The sequence below is a fragment of the Phoca vitulina genome, unplaced genomic scaffold (assembly GCF_004348235.1).
Source record: "Phoca vitulina isolate PV1807 unplaced genomic scaffold, GSC_HSeal_1.0 scaffold15, whole genome shotgun sequence".
Lineage (NCBI taxonomy): Eukaryota > Metazoa > Chordata > Mammalia > Carnivora > Phocidae > Phoca > Phoca vitulina.
Window position 1 is genome coordinate 18,801,470 of NW_022589718.1, and position 24,801 is coordinate 18,826,270.

Genomic DNA, 24,801 nt, shown 5'->3' on the forward strand with positions numbered 1-24,801 from the left:
GATTGATTTGATTAAAGAAAACCATGTAAAAACCTGTCCCCTAACCTTCACTAAAGAAAAAGCAGACTTCAAAAAGTCAGGCTATATTGCAGTTCTACGGTTGATAAAAAGCTGTATCTAGTGCCAAACACATATTCCTAAAATTCCTACATTCCATTTCAATGTATTAAAAAATATCTCAACATAAGCATCTCCTAAATGTACTTTCTGTGGAAACAGTTAACTGTTCACTTGTTACTGTTCTCTGCCAGAACCTTGATTTCATTTAGTGACCAAGGGCCCTTGAGCTTTCGTGAACCTTGAGCTTTTCCAACTCTGGAGCATGAATAATTCTTATTATTCTAATCCGATGATGGTAAGTTTGTATCTCTTGCCAGTGATTGGTTTAGGCATGGGCATCACTGCAATCCCGAGCACACATACGTGACTGAGGTCGCAAATGTTTCATTTCCCTCTTAATCACAAGCATTACTATGTGATTTGTAATAGGCATATGCCTCAAGTGAACATCTTGAGTACAGACTACCATGGTTCATAATTTGTGGAAAAAATGGAAGTTTTTACTTGCAACTATTCAAATAACTGAGGGGAAATATGTTTGGTTCTCAAATATCAACTGATATTCTTATTTTCTACCTCCCCCCTTTAAAATTTGTTTTAATGCACACTGCATTTATTTTGATGCTAGATGGCTAGATAAATGGAATGCAATGATTCTGGTCCAGGTGGTCTTTCTTTTTTTCTTTCCTCTTTCCCTCCTTCCCTTCTTATCTCCTTTCCTCCCTCCCTCCTGTCCATCCTTCCCCAAATCACTGCTTCTTGAAGGAGTTAATGTCATTCACCATTCCGAAGGAAAGCTCCCAAATATAGTGGCACAGTTAAGCTCTTTTCTAGACTAGATTGAGTTTAGTACAGTAAATCAATTACAAAAAGTGCTTTATTGGTTTTAAAGACACAAATGTCTAGATTTAGGTGGAAAATCAGTATCCATATAGCCTACATCAATACAGCATGTGCAGCCCATAGGCACTGATCCTAGACATCTCAAATAGGCTGATATGCAAAGGATTTTTTCTTTTTCTTTTTTTTAAGAATTTATTTATTTGTCAGAGACAGAGAGAGAGAGAGAGAGTGAGTGAACACAAGCCGGGGGAGTGGCAGGCAGAGGCAGAGGGAGAAGCAGGCTCCCTGCTGAGCAAGGAGCCCAATGCAGGACTCGATCCCAGGACCCTGGGATCATGACCCGAACTGAAGGCAGACACTTAACTGACTGAGCCACCCAGGTGTCCCTGCAAAGGATTCTTTAATACTGTCTTCTTTACCATATAAAGGAAATACCTAGACAGTGCAGTTGAGCCCAAGGAGTTAATAACCAGCTGAATGTAGAGCCAGGGTTTAGAGACAGTTTGTCTAGATTGTGAGTCTATTCTCTTAGTCACAAAATTACATTGGAGAAAAGTAGAAGACAAGGACTTAACAAGTAGAAGAATGTAACATGATAAAAGAGCATTTTCAGCAGGCCATTTCCAATAGTTCCAATTCCAAGAGAACATTTTTGCCTTTGCAAGTGAGAGGCAGGGAATCTACTCTCGGGCTACTATTTGTGAAGTGAGACTTCAGGAGTTGAAAAAAATGCATAAGCACATTTTTTTGCTTATCACCATTAAAGAAAGAAGAGTAGAGCCATTCTAGACTAGTACTACTTTCTAATCACATGGCCCTCTGGGTTGGGGGCTTAGGAAACTTGAAAAGTATATTCTTCTCTGACCTAGATTATATTCAATTGGGCTCCAGTAGCAATCACTGGTCTTTCTGCCTGGATACCTAGACAGCTGGGGACAGGCACTGGGTTCCAGGTGACCTTCCACACTCTAAGATATACCCTGGTGATGGGCTGACCATTGGTAAGGTACTGTTTTGGCATGCTTAGGGTCACTGACCCTTAAGGGCTGCAGAGACCTCTCTCTGTGTCTCTTTCTTTGTCTCTTTCTGGTTGTAATTGTTGATGGACTTCATGAAAGACTCCAAAGAAGGGTAGTTGAAACTAGCTTCTGTGCTCAAGACATTTGCATGCTGTTATTTAAAGTGGAGCAATTTACATTTAAAAATGTATTTACATTTTAAACAGTGTCCTCGAATGATGATAACTATTCAACTTAATTTAAAATGCACATCAAACTGAGCTCCATGTTGAAAGGACATTTTTGATCCACCAATTATCAAGATGCATACAGTGATGGGGGGCCCGTGCCTTTTCTCAGATGCGCTGCTTTTTCTAACTTAAGGTTCAGTAAAAACAAACAAAAACGTCAATACATGACCATGTAAAATAACCATGTTGTTTTTCTTAATCATATTATTATTGATCATGTGAAACCTAAGTTTTTCATCATGCCCAGAATATATCATAAACACTTCTACCGAACAGCCAAGTTATTGCACGTTCAGAGATTTTGATGGCCAGGATAAAATGTTTCCTCAAAAAATGTGTATGGTTAGAGATTTCGCAAACTTGGCACAAAAAACCCAAACTCTTCCCAATCCTCTCATTATTAAGAAAGTAATTAAATTAAAATCAATTAGATTACAAGGAAGACAAAAATGACAAAAATTGTCATCCTGTGAAGAGATCAGTTGAAGTCCATCATTGGAAGGTGTTTCCATTATCATTGGTATTTGTAATCTAGAAGCCTTAAACTTTGGAATATTCCATTCGATGTATGTCATTATATTAGAAATCCCTTTTAGAAACCCAAAGAAGTTGAAATGGTTCAAATATAGATATATAGCAAGCATGAAGGTGTTCAATATGTTTATCCAGTGATTTTAAAATATTCCTTTTCTTTAGACAAGATTCCTAATCTCTTAAATATTCACTGAACTGATTTTAACGGAGCAAAATAATAAAATCATTTTGCAACAATGATTTCATAAAGGTGAAAGAAAATATGATACATTATGAAGTACAAGTGACTCCAGCATCTTCAGAGTGTGAGCAGCCTCTCACACCCCATTGTCTAATTTTACAGTCTTCGATAGATGATTCTCTCCCAAAACAAAATACTTCATTCAGCCAAATTGGACCAGTACCTGCAAAAATCAGATACAAATGCATTAGTAAGTCTGACTTTAGGGTTTATATTTGAGTGGGATAAAACCATTAATTTATACACTAATTTAACACCAAAGTATCGATCATTATATACAGGTTCTGTGCTTTCTGTTAGGATTCAAAAATTAATCTCCTGCCCCAGAAGACTTTATATTCTGTCGATGTGTAAACTACTAAAGTACAAAGTAATAAGAGCTATAACAAAGGTACATAGCTCAGTGCAATCATAGATAAAAGACTGATTGGTTTTTAACAGACTGGTTTTGTTTTTAGAAATAAGAAAGGAAATAAGCTTTACTGATCATAAATATATGCCGTGACCTGATGGTCTGAGGGCATCTGTACCAGGCGTTCTCTGCAACGTCAGGATATACTGGAGTTCTTTCCTTAGCTTCCAGGGTTTTGCCATTTACATGTGCCTGGTTTACCAGATATGTTATCTATTTTTTTTTTTTTAAGATTTTATTTATTTTATTTGACAGAGAGAGACACAGCGAGAGAGGGAACACAAGCAGAGGGAGTGGGAGAGGGAGAAGCAGGCTTCCCACTGAGCAGGGAGCCCGATGTGGGGCTCGATCCCAGGACCCTGAGATCACAACCTGAGCCAAAGGCAGACGCTTAACGGCTGAGCCACCCAGGCGCCCTATGTTATCTATTTTTAATTAAACTAAGACTAATACAATCAGCAAAGGACTTAACAAACTATCCTGAAAGAAGACCATGGATTATTAATTGCAAGCACATGCGGACAACAACAAAATGGCAGAGCTCATACTCTCTTTATCTTGAACCCTTCCTCAGACACATTAGAAGGGAAAATGGCTGTCAGCAGTAGGCTACCTGGGAGATATTCAGCCAACTAAATACACAAACTTAACTGCCACTCTCAAGATAAGGACATTATTTTATCAATGAATACGAAAACAAGTGCTTTCTGAAAGGCACCTATGCATGCCAAAAAGAGTTCATTTTAAAAATAATGTTTGGAGGGGCGCCTGGGTGGCTCAGTCGGTTAAGCATCTGCCTTCGGCTCAGGTCATGATCCCGGGGTCCTGGGATCGAGCCCCACATCGGGCTCCCTGCTCCGCGGGAAGCCTGCTTCTCCCTCTTCCACTCCCCCTGCTTGTGTTCCCTCTCTCGCTGTCTCTCTCTGTCAAATAAATAAATAAAATCTTTAAAAAAAATAATATTTGGAAATATTTTTCTGGTATTCTCTAAAGATTTTCTGCATGTATCATATATAAAAGTTCCCCTTTATTTTACACTTAAGACAGTTAGAAATGGAACCTTTGAAAAACTTCTAAATGAAAGATTGCATTGGGTTTTGTTTAACATATATCATGCAAACCTCCTGATGAGTTTCCAAGAACATTTCATGCCGCGAAGAAAGATGATTTAGCAGCTAAACTTCAAGAAACCCCTTAGCAAGACTGGTGGATAGTAAATAAATATCTTAATCCTGTCAGTGTAATCAATAATACATTTCTTCAATTTGGATCAATATGATGTTGAAAGGTTCTTTTTCAGTCACAGAGCTATAGAAAACCTATTTAGAAATAACTTCAGCTCAGAAACAGACCTTGTGTAGCTATGAAACAGTGTTAGATGAAGACTTTTTTTTCCAAAGAGGCATCTATAATGGCATATATAATGACATTACTCTTGCTGATTTTTTCAAATATTCTGTGAGTTCAATAAGCAAGAGTTTATGTACATGGCTGACAATGTGCATAATTATATAGTAGTATGTGCATATATGGAAAAATTACAAATATTGGGAATTTTGTAACCACTATGTGGATAACATTTGGCCTAACCTTAAAAAATGGACAGAGGTTTTCCATGTATAAAAAAGAAGTTATTCCATATAGTGGGGGCAGCATGAAAAGGCCTGATATATTATAACAGTCAACGGTATCCTGGCATCTAAAACGCAAAGTACATTAATGAGTGGAGAAGGACTCATTGGGAAGGCTGGATATAAAGTCGGGGCCATGCTTTACAATATTCAGAATTTTATATTATGCCACCAAAAGAAATGATGTCATCAGAGCTATATTTTAGAAAATATAGGTCTGACAGGAATGTGGAAGTTGGATTAAAGAAAAAACTCTGTAAACCAGAAGGACAGTTAATAGGATGTCTATGGAGAGATTTTCTTTGAAGACTCATGTTTTGATTTACTCTTAGAATTAGATAGGAAATTTGTATTTCCACCTCTAAAATAGTGTATTCACTTAATCTTTAATGATTTATTCCTTTACTAGAAAGATTCAAACATGGGACAAAATTATATTTAGGTTTATGTGACCAAGGTAATTAGGAACTTTGTATTGTTAAATCATTCGTGTCCAAACAATGTTTCTATTAGAAAAGAAAGGTTTTCCCAGGCTGATCAATTATAAAAGTAGTAACCTGGAGAGCTCAAGTATTTTTTTGAAATGTTTATAACAGTATTGAGCCCTTTTCAGCTTGAAATTTTAAGGCAAATAAAAAGGAAAAGATTAGGGGAATATAATCTCAAAATCAGAAACCTTACAGGAATGCCCTTTTTGTTCCCAAGTTGCTTTTACTTGGTATAACCTAGTCTCTTTTGTGTTTGTGTGTTTGTATGCGTGAGTGTATTTGTGCATGTCTGTTTCTTTTTAAATAAAGTCTATATAAACTTTTTGGGAGCTCCACAAGGTGACTCAAAAATATAGGCAAATAATCAATTGCACAAATGGTGAAGCTCCTCCCACGTGAATGTAGTAGAGAGCCCAAACAGTGGGACATTTATAAATTGTACTTCTTAGATGTGTAGACAAACAAACATAAGTAAAACTTTTGGTCAATTCAGACCTCAGCAGTGCAGAAGTTTTACAACCCGGGAAAAGGGAATTAAGAATGAGAATCCTCCCAGTGGCCGGAGCACCAGCAGGGGCAGCCCCACAAGGGCAGAAGAAGATATTATTTCGTCAATTAATGTGCTGACATGTGAACACAAATTTTTAGAAACAGCAGTAAAGGAATTCATGAATGTGAGAATACCAAAGCTGTAGTAATAATAATGAGCATTTAAGCCCACTCTGAGGAATTTATGACACAGCTGAAAACATTCAAAGTACTTTTGATCTGTTACCTCATTGAATCCTCAAATGACCTTCAAAAGTTAAGTGCTTTCGAAATGCCATTTTACTGTTGAGGAAAGGGAAAATCGGGGAGAATAAGTAACTCGGCCCAAGGCCATGTAGCTAATACAGGAGGGAGTCAGCATCCCCACCCCGCATCTTCCTAGAGCCAGGGCTTTTCATCAATGATTCATGCAATCCCCTGCGTTCTCAGATTCAGTCATTCAACAGATCTGTTTTTGAGTGCCTATGTAAGTGATCAAAATCAAAATCCATTCGTTTTTGAACTGACTTCCTGGTGAAGCCTTCTGTTTTAGGTAGGGGCAGCAGCTGAGGTCCCGTAGGTCATTAGCAGCAGAGTTGCTACTTGCATCTAGAACCTCCAGCTCCGATTGCAGTGCCTTTCCACCAAGAACACACGGATAGGATCAATACGCTGTGCGATTCACTAAATCTGGTCTTTAGTGGTGTGGAGAAGATTCACGGGGAACACACTAGGCCTTTCACATATGGTCTTTAAAATTTACATCTTCTAATAACCCTGGGAAAGAATGGCAATTATCTCCATATAACAGGTAAATAAACTGAGACTCAGAAAAAAATGTATGCTTTTCTCAAAATAACAGAGAATACAACCAAGCAACAGAACATGATGACATTTAAAACGTGGTGCTATTCACTGACTGCACAGAAGCCCAAGTAGAGTTATAAAAATAACTTTCCAAGATTTGTTTTTATTTTTACATTAATACATTCAGGACTATTGAGTCTAAGGGACAAATTTATTTAATATGCATTTTCCATCTCATTCCAAATTGTTTTCTGCGTTAAAAATTAATTCAAAGGTAGCATAGAATTCATAAAATTTTACCTTCATGTAAACCCCAAAGATTAAAAAAACAAATTTGTTTTTATTTCTTTACATAATAACTATTACTCAAGGATGTTTGGTGTTGCTGCTTTCCTTCTTATTTGCCTCTGAACTATCTTTCCAGCTCATGGGAAACTGCAAAATTGAGGTGTACAGTTTAGATGTTTTTTAATTTTCTAATCCTATTTATTTATCATCCATCTATCTATCTACCTAACCATGTATGCATCTACAATTCTCTTTACAATTTGGGGGCTGGGGGGAGGGCAAATTGATGATTTTGTGTTTCCAAAAGCACACAACTATCAATGTGTTGTCCATGACTCCTGGAATTTCATGAGCTTGATTTGTGATGCCTGAGACTGATTGACCGATGATACCATTTCCTCTTAATCTATTTAAAAAAAATAACAGATACTGATATCTATTTCAAGGATTTGAGATTTTTTAATCTGATCTTCAATAACTCACCACTTTTCTGAAAAAAAAAAAAAAAAGTGATCATATTTCATTCATGAGCCAGAAGATGGTACAGTGATGCGATTTGAGATTAGCTGCTGAATAGATACGTGAAGAAGCAAAAACCACTGTTGGTTAAAAGTCTGAATGAATTTTAATTAAATCTAGTCATGGCTGGGTGATTTGAATCTGTATTTGAAGATTTCTAATTGGGAAGTGCTTTGTCAACAGCTTCCTCTTCGAGAGAAAAAAAAACATCCTTTTTTTTTGTGAGTTTTTTAAAATCAAAGATAGAATAGGAATCAGAATCGAGGATGGGTAAACTTAGACTATAGTTCTAAATTCTAGTGTAGCGGTTTGGAGAAGACACTTATTTTCCGTTTTAGCATATAGGCAGAAGGAGGAGGTGGGTCTAAAACGGCTGTGAGATTTCATTTACCTTTACAATTCTATAATTCTAAGATTTTAAAGAAGCAAGCTCTTTACAAATGAAATTCTTAAGGATAAAGAACTTAGAAGGACATTCTGTTGAGTGGAGACCTAGGTTAAGGAGGGAATCTTGACCCCTCCCCTGCAACCACCATAACAGTTGTATAAGTTTGGGCAGGTTTTGTGACAGCTCTGTCAAGTTTACTTCCAGAAATTTCTCTATGCAAATTGGGGCTCTCATGTCTTTTCTCACAGGCACTATGAGCACTAAATGAGATTATATAGTATGCACTTGGTTAACAATACTATTCCATACTTAGTATTGTCTTTGTTACCATAAGTAACAAAACAGATATGTTAAGAACTCTGTGGACTCGAAATCAGGTTCCTTAACACCCACCCGCTGTCTAAACATCTACATTTTAAAACTTCCAGTGTACAGGGAGCAGTCTGTAAGAATTTGAGTTCTGACCCATTTGATATATTTTATATCTGAGATTGTTTTTACTCCCTTTCACTGGAGGATAAGTTCGGAGGTACAGTTATATTTTTGATCTCCTTCAGTTTATTCTTGTATTTTTAAAAACTTCCACTTAGAAAATTGATTATGAAATGTGAAAGGGGTATTAAATAAAAAATATATTTAGGCTTAGAATTTTCTTTTGTTTCTGCTTTCAAGTTTGGAGTTGTAGCACAAAATCCTGTAAACTTAGAAGATGGGCTAGTTGCTGCGGGTCCAACTCCAAATCCCTGCCTCAGCACACAGGCTCAGACACACCTGGGACAAATGCCTGGAGGACCACCATAGTCTGATAAAGCTCATTCAAGTTTGCTACCAGGAGGCCACTGGGACAGAGACTAGAACGCCTGCATAGCGAGAGAAGTGACTCACTCCCCCTGCCCAGCCCCATGCTCCCATGCCGTGACAAGCACCAGAAACCTCTCCATGCTTTCTTAGTTTTAACCTTTTTTGTCTACTCAGGAAAAACAAAGAACATTCCAGGGGCACCTGGGTGGCTCAGTCGTTAAGTGTCTGCCTTCAGCTCAGGTCATGGTCCCAGGGTCCTGGGATCGAGCCCCGCATCAGGCTCCCTGCTCCATGGGAAGCCTGCTTCTCCCTCTCCCACTCCCCTTGCTTGTGTTCCTGCTCTCGCTATCTCTCTCTCTCTGTCAAATAAATAAATAAAATCTTAAAAAAAAAAAATTCCACTGTATGCAAAAGGTGCATCCAAATGAAAGAACGTATTTAAAGGATTGTGCTGTAAGTTTTATTCCTATAAATCATTTTGCTTGCAGCTGCAAAGTAATTGTTCTTAAAGCTAACAAGGATTATCTCTGGTAAGTCAGGCTTGCTATTTTAAAACCAGAAAAAAAAAAAAAAAAGAAAGTGGGGAGAAGGGAGAAAAGTATGTCCAGAAAATTGTGTTTTTTCTTTAAGGAGGGAATAACACAAAGGGTATAAATTTAAACTTTTTTCTTCTTGTTTTAGTTCCAGTAATAATGTATAATATAGTGTTGATTTGAGTCTTCTTACTTTCCCAAGAGAATGACAAATAATTAAAACCTGAATGTATCTCTCTCGTCCATTCCCTTACCCCTCCTCTCATATTTCTAAGTTTCCTTTCTGGTCTCCATCCTGCATTCAGAATTATCTTCTTTTCCTCCTGAGTGAAACTATAAATTAAGGTGGAGGAGTGAAAAAACAAGGAGGAGTTGAAACAGCTTCACATAAAAAAGGTTGTTTGCCATGTCTAATCCCAAATCAGCTTACAATAGAAGCCTGTTTGAAAATACAACATACAATGAAGCAGATCATGAAATTTATTTCTCAGGTTCTTTTTCTTCCAAACAAATAACCTCAGTTCTATTATGTCTCCCAGCTCATCTTGCTTTATTATTTTAAAATTCTCATAATCATTCTTCAGTTGTTTGGTGTGGAACTCTACACAGAGAGTTGACACAAGAGCAGATTTGTCTTGAGTAGAGCGGGGACAATGTTGGATTCCCCATATGGGACACTTTTTCAGTCACACTTCTATAGAGTAGAAAATGCATGTGTTTTGATGAGCACTGGGTGTTATACACAACTAATGAATCATTGAACACTACAACAAAAACTTATAATGTACTGTATGCTGGCTAACTGAACATAATAAAAAGAATTTAAAAAAATTCTAAATATTGTTAAAATACTAAAAAAAAAAAATCACATTCAACTCCATGACCCTTGGAACATCACTGATGTCACAGACAATCTAATCCTAATCTGACTGTTGCACCTTTCAAAGAGGATGGCAAATACCCTTGGAATTATGCAGCTGGATCTGTTGCTAGCAGTGATCTCTGCCACTGTATGGAGCAATGGTAGGAGTCAGGCTTTTTTGGGGCGCTTTCTATATGCCAACTCATTTAAGATTCAGTGTAAATCTTATGGGTTGCTGTTATTTTTCCTATTTTATTGGGAAAAAAATCTATTTCCTTAGTTACAAAATTCTTAGTCTTTCCAATTCACTCTAGTAGGCACTTGAAAATGTGAAAGGAGAAACCAATTCAGACACACCTGGTGGTTTCATTATAATAAAACTCTAATACAATGTATAGAATCACCAAGTACTTCGAATACACAGCCTCACTAAAAATGGCCCCTCATCTTAGAGAAGTAGTCAGTTATCTAAAGAAAACTTAAGAGAACCTGAAAAAGATGGTGGAGGAGTGGGGGACCCTATTCCAACCAGTCCCCGGAATTGAGCTGTATATATACCAGACCACTCTGAACAGACTGCGTCTCTCTGCTCTGAGGCAGAGGGTTGGAAATGATCTCTTCTGCTCTGACTCTCGGAAGAAACGCAGAAAGCTGCCAGCGAAAGCCGCCAGAGAAATAAAAGCCCCCCCAAACCTGTTTCCATTGAGCCCATTCCCCACCACAGGGGGCAGGACAACTCTGCCCAAACAGGGTTGCCTGAGTAACAGCATGGCAGGCCCCTCCCCCAGAAGACAGGCTGGGAAAACAAGAGGCCAGCAAACCTAAGGTCCCTATAAAACAGTTGCATCTTGCTTGGGTTGTGGTCAATAATTTGGACTCTATACATTCCCTCAGCCACCCCTCAACAGAATGGCTAGGAGGAGGAACCCCCAAAATAGGAAGGACTCAGAGACTATGACTTATGCCACAGATTTACAAATGGATTTAGATATAACCAAGATGTCACAGATGGAATTCAGGGTAGCAATTCTGAAGACAATAGCTAGAATGGAGAAATTAATTATTGGGCAGAAATGAAAGCTGAATTGGCAGAACTTAAAAATGCTATCAGTGAGATCTAATCTAATCTAAATAATCTAACAGCTAGTGTAAGCAAGGTAGAAGAACAAATTAGTGATCTAGAAGACCAATTAATAGACAAGAAGGGAAAAGAGGAGGCCAGGGAAAAACAACTCAGAATACATGAAAATAGAATCAGAGAAATAAGTGACACCATGAAATGTTCCAATGTCAGAATTATTGGAATCCCTGAGGGGGTGGAGAGAGTGAGAGGACTAGAAGATATATTTGAGCAAATCGTAGCTGAGAACTTCCCTAACCTGGGGAATAAAACAAACATTTGTGTCCTAGAGGCAGAGAGGACCCCTCCCAAGATCAAGGAAAACAGGCCAACACCCAGCATGTAATAGTAAAACTCACAAATCTTAGAACCAAGGAACCATCTTAAGGGCAGTTAGGGGGAAGAGATTCCTTACGTACAGAGGGAGGAACATCAGAATAACATCAGGCCTATCCACAGAGACCTGGCAAGCCAGAAAGGGCTGGCAAGACATATTCAGGGTACTAATGAGAAGAACATGCAGCCAAGAATACTTTACCTGGCAAGGCTGTCATTTAGAATGGATGGAGAGATGCAGAGCTTCCAAGACTGGCAGAAATTGAAAAAATATGTGACCACTAAGCTGGCCCTGCAAGAAATATTAAGGGGGGTTCTATAAAAGGAGAAAGACCCCAAGAGTGATATAGAACAGAAATTTACAGGGACAATCTATAAAAACAACGTCTTCACAGGCAACATGATGACAATTAATTCATATCTTTCAATAATCACTCTCAACGTGAACGGCCTGAATGCTCCCATGAAACGGCACAGGATTGCAGATTGGATAAAAAGACAGGACCCATCCATATGCTGTCTACAAGAGACTCATTTTGAACCTAAAGATACATCCAGACTGAAAGTGAAGGGATGGAGATCCATCTTCCATGCCAGTGGACCTCAAAAGAAAGCTGGGTAGCAATTCTTATATCAGACAAATTAGATTTTAAACTAAAGACTTTAGTTAGAGACACAGAAAGACACTATATCATTCTTAAAGGGTCTATCCAACAAGAAGATCTAACAATTGTAATTATCTATGCCCCCAACATGGGAGCAGCCATCTACATAAGCCAACTGTTAACCAAAATAAAGAGTCATAGTGATAACAATATGTTAATTGTAGGAGACCTCAATATGCCACTCTCAGCAATAGACAGATCATCTAAGCAGAAAATCAACAAAGAAACAGCTTTGAATGACATACTGGACCAGATGGACCTCATAGATATATACAGAACATCCCCCCCTAAAACAACAGAATACTCATTCTTCTCGAGAGTGTAAATGGACCTTTCTCCAGAATAGACCACATACTGGGTCACAAATCAGGTCTCAACCGATACCAAAAGATTGAAATTTTTCCCTGCATATTCTCAGACCATAATGCTTTAAAACTAGAACTCAATCACAAGAAAATATTTGGAAGAAATTCAAACACTTGGAAGCTAAAGACCACTCTGCTCAAGAATGTTTGGGTCAACCAGGAAATCAAACAAGAACATAAACATTTCATGGAAACCAATGAGAATGAAAACACATCAGTCCAAAACCTATGGGATACTGCAAAGGCAGTCCTAAAGGGGAAATACATAGCCATCCAAGCCTCAATCAAAAAAATAGAAAAGTACCGAATTCACCAACTAACTTTACACCTTAAAGAACTAAAGAAATAGCAACAAACGATGCCTAAGCCATGCAGACCTAATTAAGATTAGAGCAGAGATCAATAAGTTAGAAACCAGAAACACAGTAGATTAGATCAACGAAACTAGAAGCTGGTTCTTTGAAAGAATAAGATCGATAAAACACTGGCCAGACTTATCCAAAAGAAAAGAGAAAGGACCTAAATTAATAAAATTATGACTGAATGGGGAGAGATCATGACTAACACCAAGGAAATAGAAACAATTATTAGAAATTATTATCAACAACTATATGCCAATAAGATGAGCAACCTGAATGAAATGGATGCCTTCCTGGAAACCTATAAACTGCCAATACTGACACAGGAAGAAATTGACAACCTGAATAGGCCAATAACCAGTAATGAGATTGAAGCAGTGATCAAAAACCTCCCAAAAAACAAGAGTCCAGGGCCTGATGGATTCCCTGGGGAATTCTACCAAACATTCAAAGAAGATATAATACCTATTCTCCTGAAGCTGTTTCACAAAATACAAACAGAACGAAAGCTTCCAGATTCATTCTATGAGGCCAGCATTACCTTAATCCCCAAACCAGGCAAAGACCCCATCAAAAAGAAGAATTTCAGGCTGATATCCCTGATGAATATGGATTCCAAAATTCTCAACAAAATCCTAGCTAATAGGATCCAACAATACATTAAAAGGATCATCTACCACAACTAAGTGGGATTTATCCCCGGGATGCAAGGGTGGTTCAACATTCGCAAATCAATCAACGTGATAGAACACATTAGTAAGAGGAGAGAGAAGAACCATATGGTCCTCTCAATTGATGCAGAAAAAGCATTTGACAAAATACAGCATCCTTTCCTGATTAAAACTCTTCAGAGTATAGGGATAGAGGCAACATTCTTCAAGTTCATAAGATCCATCTATGAAAAACCCACAGTGAATATCATCCTCAATGGGGAAAAGCTGAGAGCCTTTCCCATAAGATCAGGAACATGACAAGGATGCCCACTCTTGCCACTAGTTCAACATAGTACTAGAAGTCCTGGCAACAGCAATCAGACAACAAAAAGAAATAAAAGGTATTCAAATTGGCAAAGAAGAAGTCAAACTCTCTCTCTTCACAGATGACATGATACTTTATGTGGAAAATCCAAAAGACTCCACCCCCAAATTACTAGAAGTCATACAGCAGTTCAGTAATGTGGCAGGATACACAAATCAATGCACAGAAATCAGTTGCTTTCTTATACACTAACAATGCAACTGTAGAAAGAGAAATTAGAGAAACGATTCCGTTTACAAGAGCACCAGAAACCATAAGATACCTCGGAATAAACCTAACCAAAGAGGTAAAGGATAAACACTCATGAAAGAAATTGAAGAAGACACAAAAAGATGGAAAAACATTCCATGCTCATGGATTGGAAGAATAAACATTGTTAACACGTGTATGCTGCCCAGAGCAATCTATACCTTCAATGCCATCCTGATCAAAATTCCAATGACATTTTTCAAAGTGCTGGAACAAACAATCCTAAAATTTGTATGGAATCAGAGAAGACCCCAAATCGCCAAGGAAATGTTGAAAAAGAAAAACAAAGCTGGAGGCATCGTGTTGTCTGATTTCAAGCTATATTACAAAGCAGTGATCACCAAGACAGCATGGTACTGGCACAAAAACAGACATTTAGACCAATGGAACAGAATAGAGAACCCAGATATGGACCCTCAACTCTATGGTCAAATAATCTTTGAGAAGGCAGGAAAAAATATGCAATGGAAAGAAGACAGTCTCTTCAATAAATGGTGCTGGGAAAATTGGACAGCCACATGCAGAAGAATGAAACTTGACTATTCTCTAACACCATACACAAAGATAAACTCAACATGGATGAAAGACCTCAATGTGAGACAGGAATCCATCAAAATCCTAGACAAGAACATAGGCAGTAACCTCTTTGACATCGGCCACAGCAACTTCTGTCAAGATTCATCTCCAAAGGCTAGTGAAACAAAAGCAAAAATGAACTTTGGGATTTCATCAAGATAAAAAGCTTCTGCACAGCAAAGGAAACAGTCAACAAAACAAAGAGGCAATCCACAGAATGGGAGAAGATATTTGCAAATGACACTACAAAGAACTGGTATCCAAGATCTATAAAGAACTTCTCAAACTCGACACCCAAAAAACAAATAATCAAGTCAAAAAATGGGCAGAAGACATGAACAGAGATTTTTCCAAAGAAGACATACAAATGGCTAACAGACACATGAAAAAGTGTTCATCATCATTAGCCATCAGGGAAATTCAAATCAAAACCACACTGAGATACCACCTTACACCAGTTAGAATGGCAAAAACTGACAAGGCAAGAAACAACAAATGTTGGAGAGGTTGTGGAGAAAGGGGAACCCTCTTACACTGTTGGTGGGAATGCAAATTGGTACAGCCACTTTGGAAAACAGTGTGGAGGTGCCTCATAAAATTAAAAATAGAGCTGCCCTTTTGCACTACTGGGTATTTACCCCAAAGACACAGATGTACTAAAAAGAAGGGCCATATGCACCCCAATGTTCATAGCAGGAATGTCCACAATAGCCAAACTGTGGAAAGAGCCAAGATGCCATTCAACAGAAGAATGGATAACGAAGATGTGGTACATATATACAATGGAATATTACTCAGCCATCAGAAAGGATGAATACCCAACTTTTACACCAACATGGATGGGACTGGAGGAGATTATGCTAAGTGAAATAAGTCAATGAAAGAAAGTCAATTATCATATGGTTTCACTTATTTGTGGAACATAAGGAATAGCATGGAGGACATTAGGAGAAGGAAGGGAAAAATGAAGGGGGAGAAATCAGAGGGAGAGGCCAACCATGAAAGACTATGGACTCTGAGAAACAAACTGAGGGTTTTAGAGGGGAGGAAGGGGGGGGATGGGTTAGCCCTGTGATGGGTATTAAGGAGGGCATGTACTGCATGGAGCACTCGGTGTTATAAGGAAACAATGGATCGTGGATCACTACATCAAAAACTATTGATGTATTTGTATGGTGACTAACATAACTTAATAAAATAAAAATAATAAAAATACAATAGAAAAAAGAAAAAAAAGAAAACTTGAGAGAATCGTCTCCATACAGCCAAACAAATAATTTCACATGAGATGAAACTCTATTGTTTCATTTCTTATTTAAATGGAAAACATTTTCTTGCCAATAGTTCAGAATACTTATTTCCATCTTTTCTTCTCAGTACTTGAGAACTGAAATCCCTAGAAATACAAACAGGAATGAATAAAGGCTTTGGGGAAAAGAATATTTTACTTGTGAGATGAGGCCTTAATGTTAATGCAAGCTTAAGACAATCATCTCCAACTTTGTTTTTACCACCTGCATTTCGAACTCAATGGAAATCAGCTTTGTGCACCCCAATGTTTATAGCAGCATCATCAACAATAGCCAAATTATGGAAAGAGCCCAAATGTCCATCAACTGATGAATGGATGAAGAAGATGTAGTATATATATATACAATGAAATAGTACTCAGCCATCAAAAAGAATGAAATCTTGCCATTTGCAGTGACGTGGATGGAGCTAGAGAATATTATGCTAAGTGAAATAAGTCAGAGAAAGACAACAAATACTGTATGATTTCACTCATATGTAGGATTTAAGAGACCAACAGATGAACATGGGGGGTGTGCAGAGAGAGGGAGGCAAACCATAAGAGATTCTTAACTATAGAGAACAAACTGAGGGTTGATAGAGGGAGATGGGTGGGGATGGGCTAAATGCGTGATGGGCATTAAGGAGTGCACTTGTTGGGATGAGCACTGGGGTGTTATATGTAAGTGATGAATTACTAAATTCTACTCCTGAAACTAATACTACACTGTATGTTAACTAACTAGAATTTAAATAAAAATTTGAAACAACAATAACAACAACAAAAAGAAAATAGCTTTGAAGGCCAGGGCACTAGGCTTCATATTCAGTAACAAAATGAAACTGGAGAACATCTTGTTTGCTTTCCTTCCATAGATCATATTTTGCCAAACCTTATTAGTTTCCCCTTAATTAAGGTACATAGGCTACCGCTGTTGCTCTGAATTTGGTTTTCCCTTTGTAATAGATGAAGGGTTTACTTCAAGATAGAAGAGATTAATGAACTGCAATACGGGGCTTATTTTGTAAAGATACAAAATTAAATGTCAACTCTTTGGATAATGTAAGCTATAAAATTAGTCATCTTGATGAAAGGTATTTTAGGATAGTTTTCTCTTTTTGGATTGAGCTATTTAGCTAGCCCATGTTGATTAAATTATCTGACTAAATGGCAAACTATATTTCACTTTGTCAACACAGGCACATCCTAATAGTTCAAATCACATGTCGTTATTCCTAAAACTGAAGAATTTTAGCCATCCACCAGGTGAGTAAGTCACCATCGATGAAAATTGTATACCATCTACTAGCACCACGGCTCTCCACTTCATAGATGCTAACAGTCATTTTAAATGTTTTAGGTGATTAAGTATATGAAATAAATGGCCTTTATGCTGTGGGTCTTAGTTCCCATAGAAATAAATTCTCTCCCCATACAACATTGTGGAAACTCAGATTGGCAGTTTGGTCTTGCTAAATGATTGACTGATTCATTTGATTCTCTAGTGACCAAGAGTTGGGGATTTTTAAATTCTGTTTTCTCCTTCTCTGGGGGGAAAAAAAAATCTGGCTTATTGACTTTTAAAACATTTTGCTTTTTACAGGTGCAAGAATGATTTTAGCCCATACTTTTCAACCTGGGGAGAAAGTTCTAAAAATGTAGTAGAGATGGAACATATGGAAATTCCAAATATCTATTTGGTTGTGGCAAATTATAGATCTTTTCTATTTCCTTTGTTTCTTCTATCCAAACCTATAAGGCACAAAGAAAAAACTGGAGCCAGGGGCTGAAATTCTCACCATCACCATTCTCTTTCGTCTTATCTCATCTTTTCATAGGAGACTAAATGATATTTCTGAATTCTGAAGACTTTGGAACCTAGATCTCTGCTTTAATTTACCTCTTATATCTGATATAGTGAATTCATTTAGGTAAAGGAATAAAGATTTAACTGTGAACTCTCATTGGTACTATTCACGTGTTTTGCATGATGCTGACCCATAGTCATAGCATAACATTACTTACTATCTTTTATGAATTTAAGAATTCTATCTTATACTGTTGTAGTTTTTTTTATATGATTTGAACACACTCCCCTATTTTATCACTATAGACAGAATAGCAGCATCACCAGATAATCTTATCTCTATAATTTAGCACATAATTTATTCTTGCCCGTATCTGTCTAAAATAACACTTATAAAATCAAGAGGGCCAATTTTTTTTTTTTTTTTTTTGGTCAACATCAACTTCAGAGAAGCCAATTATTTGTCAGATTTGGGCGGTAGAATAAATAAAAAAAAATATTGACTTTGAAAGTCTAATTTATATGCTTACTTTTTTCTAATCTCTTTGTCATTTAGGATTGAAGCACTTGTATGTTTAATTATATATAAAGCCTATTGTAAGGTACCCGTTTAGAAAAAAAAATGAGATAGTAAAAATGTCCAAAGTATACATTCAAATCTTCTGTCCTCTGCAAATTTTCTTCCCAGCTCTCTAATACGTTTATAGAATAGGTTACTGAGCCATCCAGGTAAAAATACACAAACATGCATGTATCAAAAGAATTATTCAATGTTTTATCAACCTCAAATAGAGAGGAAAGTAACCTTCCTCTTCCCTTATTTCTCATCCTGTCTGAAATGATTTGGAGAAGTCATAAGTAGTAGGTATAGAGAACCCATGTAATTGCTTCTTTCTCTTTTATGGTTCCTCACTGTCCTTTCAGAATATAGGTGCTCCATCACAGACCAAGAATAGCTCTCATTCCTGTGGGATATGACCGGGAGGTAAATGCACAAGCCAATGTCCTCCTTTCCAGTTCCACAGAAGACAGAATATGAGTGAGCACATGGGATTGCTCAGATAGATGCCGACAAGACCCAGATCCATCAAGTGAGCTTCCCAGGATTGTCTGTAGTTCACTTGTCCCTATTTCTCCTGTTCTGCTTTACCAATCACTCTGTTTTCCTCTATATTAGTGTTCTCCAACTAACCAGATGAGTCTAAATAAAATTTAAACATTAAAGATTGCCTGATAGCATATGCCATTTATTTTTAATATCTTTCTTTTCATTTCTCCTTTCTAGGAAAGGCCATTCAAAAAACTCCTGTGTAGGATTTTTCTTCCTATTTTGTATGTTCCTGCCGCTACTTTATTCTGTGTATTAGAGAATGCCTACATTTCATTTAAATATGTGTGTGTGTGTGTGTGTGTGTGTGTGTGTGTATTTTTTGTAATTACCTTGTCCAAAGTAAGCTCCTTTATGTACAGCTTGAACACCTTGGTATCCCAGACTCCTACAGATGACCTGTCCACCTCGCAGTTCCCAGTGGTCATCACAAACTGTGCCCCACTGACCATTGTGGAAAATCTCCACTCTGCCCTCATGAGGAGCTCTACCACCAATCAGTCGTACTGTCTTAAGTGGAGCTGTAACAAAAACAACCGGTGGTTAATTATATATAAATATTGTTTTATAATGCTTAAAAAATTACATGTTTTCCCAGTAAGTTCCGCTATTGAAATAAATATTAAACTTTCTAGCACCACCTGTTGGTCAAGAGTTTGATTACAAGTATTGCATTAGTCAAAACTGAAGAGTAAAATGTTTCAACATTTATGAGTTACATATACAATTTATATAAGTTACAGATAGGAGAACACTTCAAAGATTATGTCCCAATGACTTTAAAATTCAACAGCTACATGTTTGTTAATGTCCTGTAGACTTTTCATACTATTTCGAAAAATTTATATAATGAATTGATTTATTATCTTGCCACACTAACACACAAACTGGAACACATAATCCAGTGATTTTTTGATATAGGAGGTTGAGGAGAAGATATTTTATAATAGTATAAACACAAAAATAGATGACCAAAGATCCTGTCTTTTACCAAGAGAATCAAGATAACCGTAGTGACAATATTTATTATTTTGGATATTTTGAGAAATCACTAAAGCAATAAACTTTGTGAAGAAATATACCAAGGTTGTAATTAAAAAATAATTTTGTTCTTCAATGTTTAGTCAAACTGCTATATATGATAAACTTTTATAAAATTTTGATCATGTGCAGGTTTAAATATGAAATGACTCCTATTTAAAAATATATATACATTATGAACCTAGAGAGAGAAAAATAAAAGTGTGTAATTAATGTTAAAAAGCAAGTCGCTTGGAGAATCAAAATTTCTTTAAAGAACCTGTATTATTCTAGTAAGTTTTTGTTTAAAAATCATTTGGCTGAAGAACAGAATGAAAGGCAGAGACAGAAAATATTTTTTAAAAATTTGGCTAGTGCTAAATAAAAATAACAGTATTCTCTAATAATCATAAAAGCCAATGAACAAGTGCAGTTCTATTTAAATATATCTTTTCAAATATAAGTTTGAGAAACACTGTAGTATAAAAAAGCAAGATATAACTTTCAACAAAAATATCCCTCTAATGTGAAAATGGAGTATTAGGAAATGAGTTTACAAAGCTCAATTAATTCAAGAGATATCCAGTAGCTTTTTTTTTCTAATTGGAATAAATTTTGTTGAAACCATAATCTAGTAACAAGTAAAGAATATCAGCCATTTCCTATGACAAAACTGACTGAACTACTCAGAAACATAAAAAGCAAACATGTTAATATGTGGTATTACAGTTATAATTATTTTCTTGATCCTTCCAAAATAGAATTCAGTGCTAAATACTGAATTAATGTAACCATGCCCAAGTGCATAAGCCATTCCTCACATAATAAACATGAGTATAAAACATTCTTAAAGGGAAAATAATTTGTTATTACAGTGTTCAAACTTTCAATTACCAAGTAAAATACCCATGTGACCCAATCATTCACTATAATTGCCTAAGAAAATGGGAAACGATCATCCAGGAGTAGATTGTTTGAAGTTTTAAAATATTAGAGTCATGTAGTATTAAGTAGTGCCACCCCCAAATGTTTGTTTTTACAGAAGTCAAATATAGCCAAGCATAATATGTTTATCATGACGCTATGATGAAACACACATCATATTCAAACATTTGATTACATGAGCTTGATGGTCTTTATGGCCCAATTAAGCGTATGAAAGTGTTCTCACTGTGCATTCTTTATCTCTTACCCCTCCCAAAACGTCATTAAGAAGCTTTGTGTCTGGGGTGCCTGGGTGGCTCAGTCATTAAGCGTCTGCCTTTGGCTCAGGTGATGATCCCAGTGTCCTGGGATCGAGCCCCGCATCGGGCTCCCTGCTCTGCGGGAAGCCTGCTTCTCCCTCTCCCACTCCCCCGCTTGTGTTCCTTCTCTCACCGTCTTTCTCTGTCAAATGAATAAAAAAAATATTTAAAAAACAAAGAAGCCTTGTGTCTCCTGGGGCAGTAGTTCTCAAACTTTAGTATCTGTCTCAATCTGTTCACACTCTGTAACAGAATACCACAGGCTGAGTGGCTTAAAGAACAGACATTTATTTCTCACAGTTCTAGAGCCTGGAAGTCCAAGACTAAGGTGGTGGCAGATTTGGTGTCCAGCTTCTTGGCTTGTAGACAGTGTTAAGGCATTTCTGGAGTAAGAGTGGGGAGCCATTTCCTTGTTGAAGGTGAGTTTTGAGCAAAGACAGTAAGTCTAGACCATAAAAGATATTTTAGTAATCTTGGTGTATTTATGCAATACTAATTATAGTATGTGTTTAGATGTGTGTTCTTTTCTAGATCTGTGACTGCAGAGAATAACTAAAGCAAAAAACCAAGAGTTGGATAATCTGGATTTTAGCTCTGCCTCTCACACAGTTTCTGTGACCTTATTAAACCATGTAACCACTCTAAGACCAAATTTTTCAACTGTTAAAAAGATAAAATGATTATTTGCTATTAGTTACATGTTCTTAGTTAATGCACAAAACTTCATGCCAGGCATTTTCCTGGGTTCCAGGAATTATTTGAAACAAATATGTATCCTGCCTTTAGGATTTTTGAGGTCATTGTGAAAGAAGAAATAGTGCATTCTTTATTATTTATTTATTTAAAAAGTTCATTTAAGTAATCTCTACAACTCAATATGGGACTTGAACTCACCATCCTGAGATCAAGAGCTACCTGCTTTTCTGACTGAGCCAGCCAGGTGTCCTGAAATAGTGCATCCTTTAAAATGGTGTATAAATATAAGTTCTTATTTTTACAAGTTTAAAACATTTTGAGGTTGACATTTTGTGATGAAAGCATTGGAATGAATATTATCTGTGATATTAATTACCTAATTCATTAAAAAATTTTGTTTTACTAATTCCCTCTTTAATGCTTTTCCTTCTCAAAAAGGAGTTCTCAACCAACTGGGATAAGTTTCTGCAGATAGACAAAACCTCCCCTGTAATTTCAGATGTGAGTTTATTTGAGCTTTATTTCTAAACATGATTTTTTTTACTATTTTGAAGAGAACCTTCTAGACCAGTAATGAGTCACCTAGGGTCCATGGGCCAATTACAGCCTGCTGTCTGTTTTTTAAATAAAGTTTTATTGGAATGCAGCCATGCCCATTAGTTTACATACTGTCTAAGGCGCTTTTAGGCTACAACAGGAAAGGTGAATAGTTGTGACCGAGACCTTCTGGCATGCAAACCACAAATATCTACTATCTGGCCCTCTGCAGAAAAAGCTGACCGACCCCTGGTATAGTTGAACACACAATATGTAGACTAGACTGACGGAGGATTTCAGTGGGGATACTCTTGCCAGGGATCCTGGAACAAATAACATCATGACTCATCCCTGCTTCCTTCTCCAGTCTGTCTGAGAACCACTCCATCCCTGCACTTCTTGCTCTTTTCATTTCAGTTATATAACTGCTCACATTTCCCAAATAAGCCTTGTTCTCCCATATTTCTGGGGCTTTGATCCCTGTCTGGAATGCTCCCCCACACCCTCCCCTACCCCCTACACACCTTCCAGTTCTCTACCTTCAATCCCAGGGTTTGGATAGGGTTCCCTCTTCAAACTTCCACAGCACTCCTGACCCACCAGAGCACTCTACACTAGTGAATTTTCTCCACTAAATTAAGATCTTTACAATTAACGTTTCAGCACCTGATAAAATGCAGGTTTTCACTTAGGAATCGATGAAGAGTTATGGTATGAATGAATGAATGAATGAATGAATCACTGTGAGCTCTTCCTGATGTGTAAACTGCATTGCCTGAGTGGATTAAGTCAGTAAATGCTTAAAATATCAAACAATAGAACACACAGAATTCAGTATTTCACAAGTCTCTACAGGGAATACTGTTTCTATGTATAGAAGCAATAAGAGAAACCATAAAGGAAAGACAGGTTTAACTGAGATAAACACGAATCCCATTATGGGGGAAAAAAAAAAAAAAACGATGTGACTACTGAGAGCGCCCCAAGGTGGGAGGGATGATCAGAAGCCTTATGCATTCTAAAATGGTTTTGTAGGTTCAGAGGATTTATTTCTTATTGGCAGACTAATGTTAAATAGAATCTTGGGACTAAATGTCAATTCAATTTACAATGAGAAATGTAATTGCCTCAAAAACTGAAATATTTGTATCTGCTTGACAAGGCCATTTTCTCCCCGAGGACAATCTGCACAGGAAGTCAAATCACAATCAGTGAATTACTGGCTTAATTAATTTATTAATTTACAATGAAACACAGCAGTGAGATTTTGCCTCGGGGACTGGCCAACACTGTTTGGTTAACACATTTTTCCTTATATATGTTAACACATTCAATTTGACATATCTCTGCTCTGATTCATTGTAGTTTAACTTTCTACAAGCAATCTCACTCTTTTTTTTTTTTTTTAAACAATCTCACTCTTCTTATTTCCCAGTTCTGAAGGGAAGAGTAGAGTAGTGATAATTTCTATGTATTCTTAAAAGTCTGTATATAAAATAAAAACATATGAAATATTTATTATAGTAATAGCTTATTCATATTTCTATGACTATAAGATACCAAAAGAAAAATATGTAATAGAGCAGATAATTTACAAAAAGTTTTGTAATTTACATCTGAAGAAGTAATTCCAAATATAAGAAAAGTTAACAAGTTTAGAGGTTATTTTTGCTTTGTTTATTGTAGGCTTTTTTTAAAGATTTTATTTATTTGTTTGTTTGTTTGACAGAGAGCATGCAAGCACAAGCAGGGGGAGCAGCAGGCTGAGAGAGGGAGAAGCAGACTCCCTGCTGAGCTGGGAGCCCGAAATGGGCCTCGATCCCAGGACCCTGGGATCACGACCTGAGCCAAAGGCAAACGCTTAACGCACTGAGCCACCCAGGCGCCCCTAAACATAACCCTTGAGGAGTTCAGTTATTTCAACTGTTAATCATATCGTTTACCTCATGGTCATGTTTTCTCTTTTCTTATTATTTATCGGAATTAGGATTTAGGGTTAAATTTATTACAGTGGTATTTATAATAGAGTTCCAACTGTAATAAATTAAAAAAAAAAATCTGATTGCAATTTGACCTGGAAGTCCTCACAATGTGGCTGAATTCCTCTAGAAAGAGAATTGATGTTTTAAGATAATTAGCTTAATGAGGTATTTAGTTACGAAAGAAAGGCACAACCTGGGTATCAGATGTTTGGAGAAGTAGAGTT

The 24,801-nt window shown here is 36.9% G+C and overlaps 1 protein-coding gene across 3 annotated transcripts in view; it reads right to left on the reverse strand.

Moving 5' to 3' along the window:
• Positions 1–1,237: 1,237 nt before the first annotated feature.
• The window catches only part of MSR1 (macrophage scavenger receptor 1), an 89,452-nt gene continuing 65,888 nt past the window's right edge, over positions 1,238–24,801 (reverse strand). For all 3 annotated transcript variants that reach the window (XM_032413585.1, XM_032413583.1, XM_032413584.1), the window contains 2 exons: positions 19,431–19,619; positions 1,238–3,090 (listed from right to left, as the gene is read on the reverse strand). In XM_032413585.1, the coding sequence (XP_032269476.1) occupies positions 2,957–3,090; positions 19,431–19,619 (323 nt within the window). In that variant the 3' untranslated portion in view covers positions 1,238–2,956. The remainder of the gene's footprint in view (positions 3,091–19,430; positions 19,620–24,801) is intronic.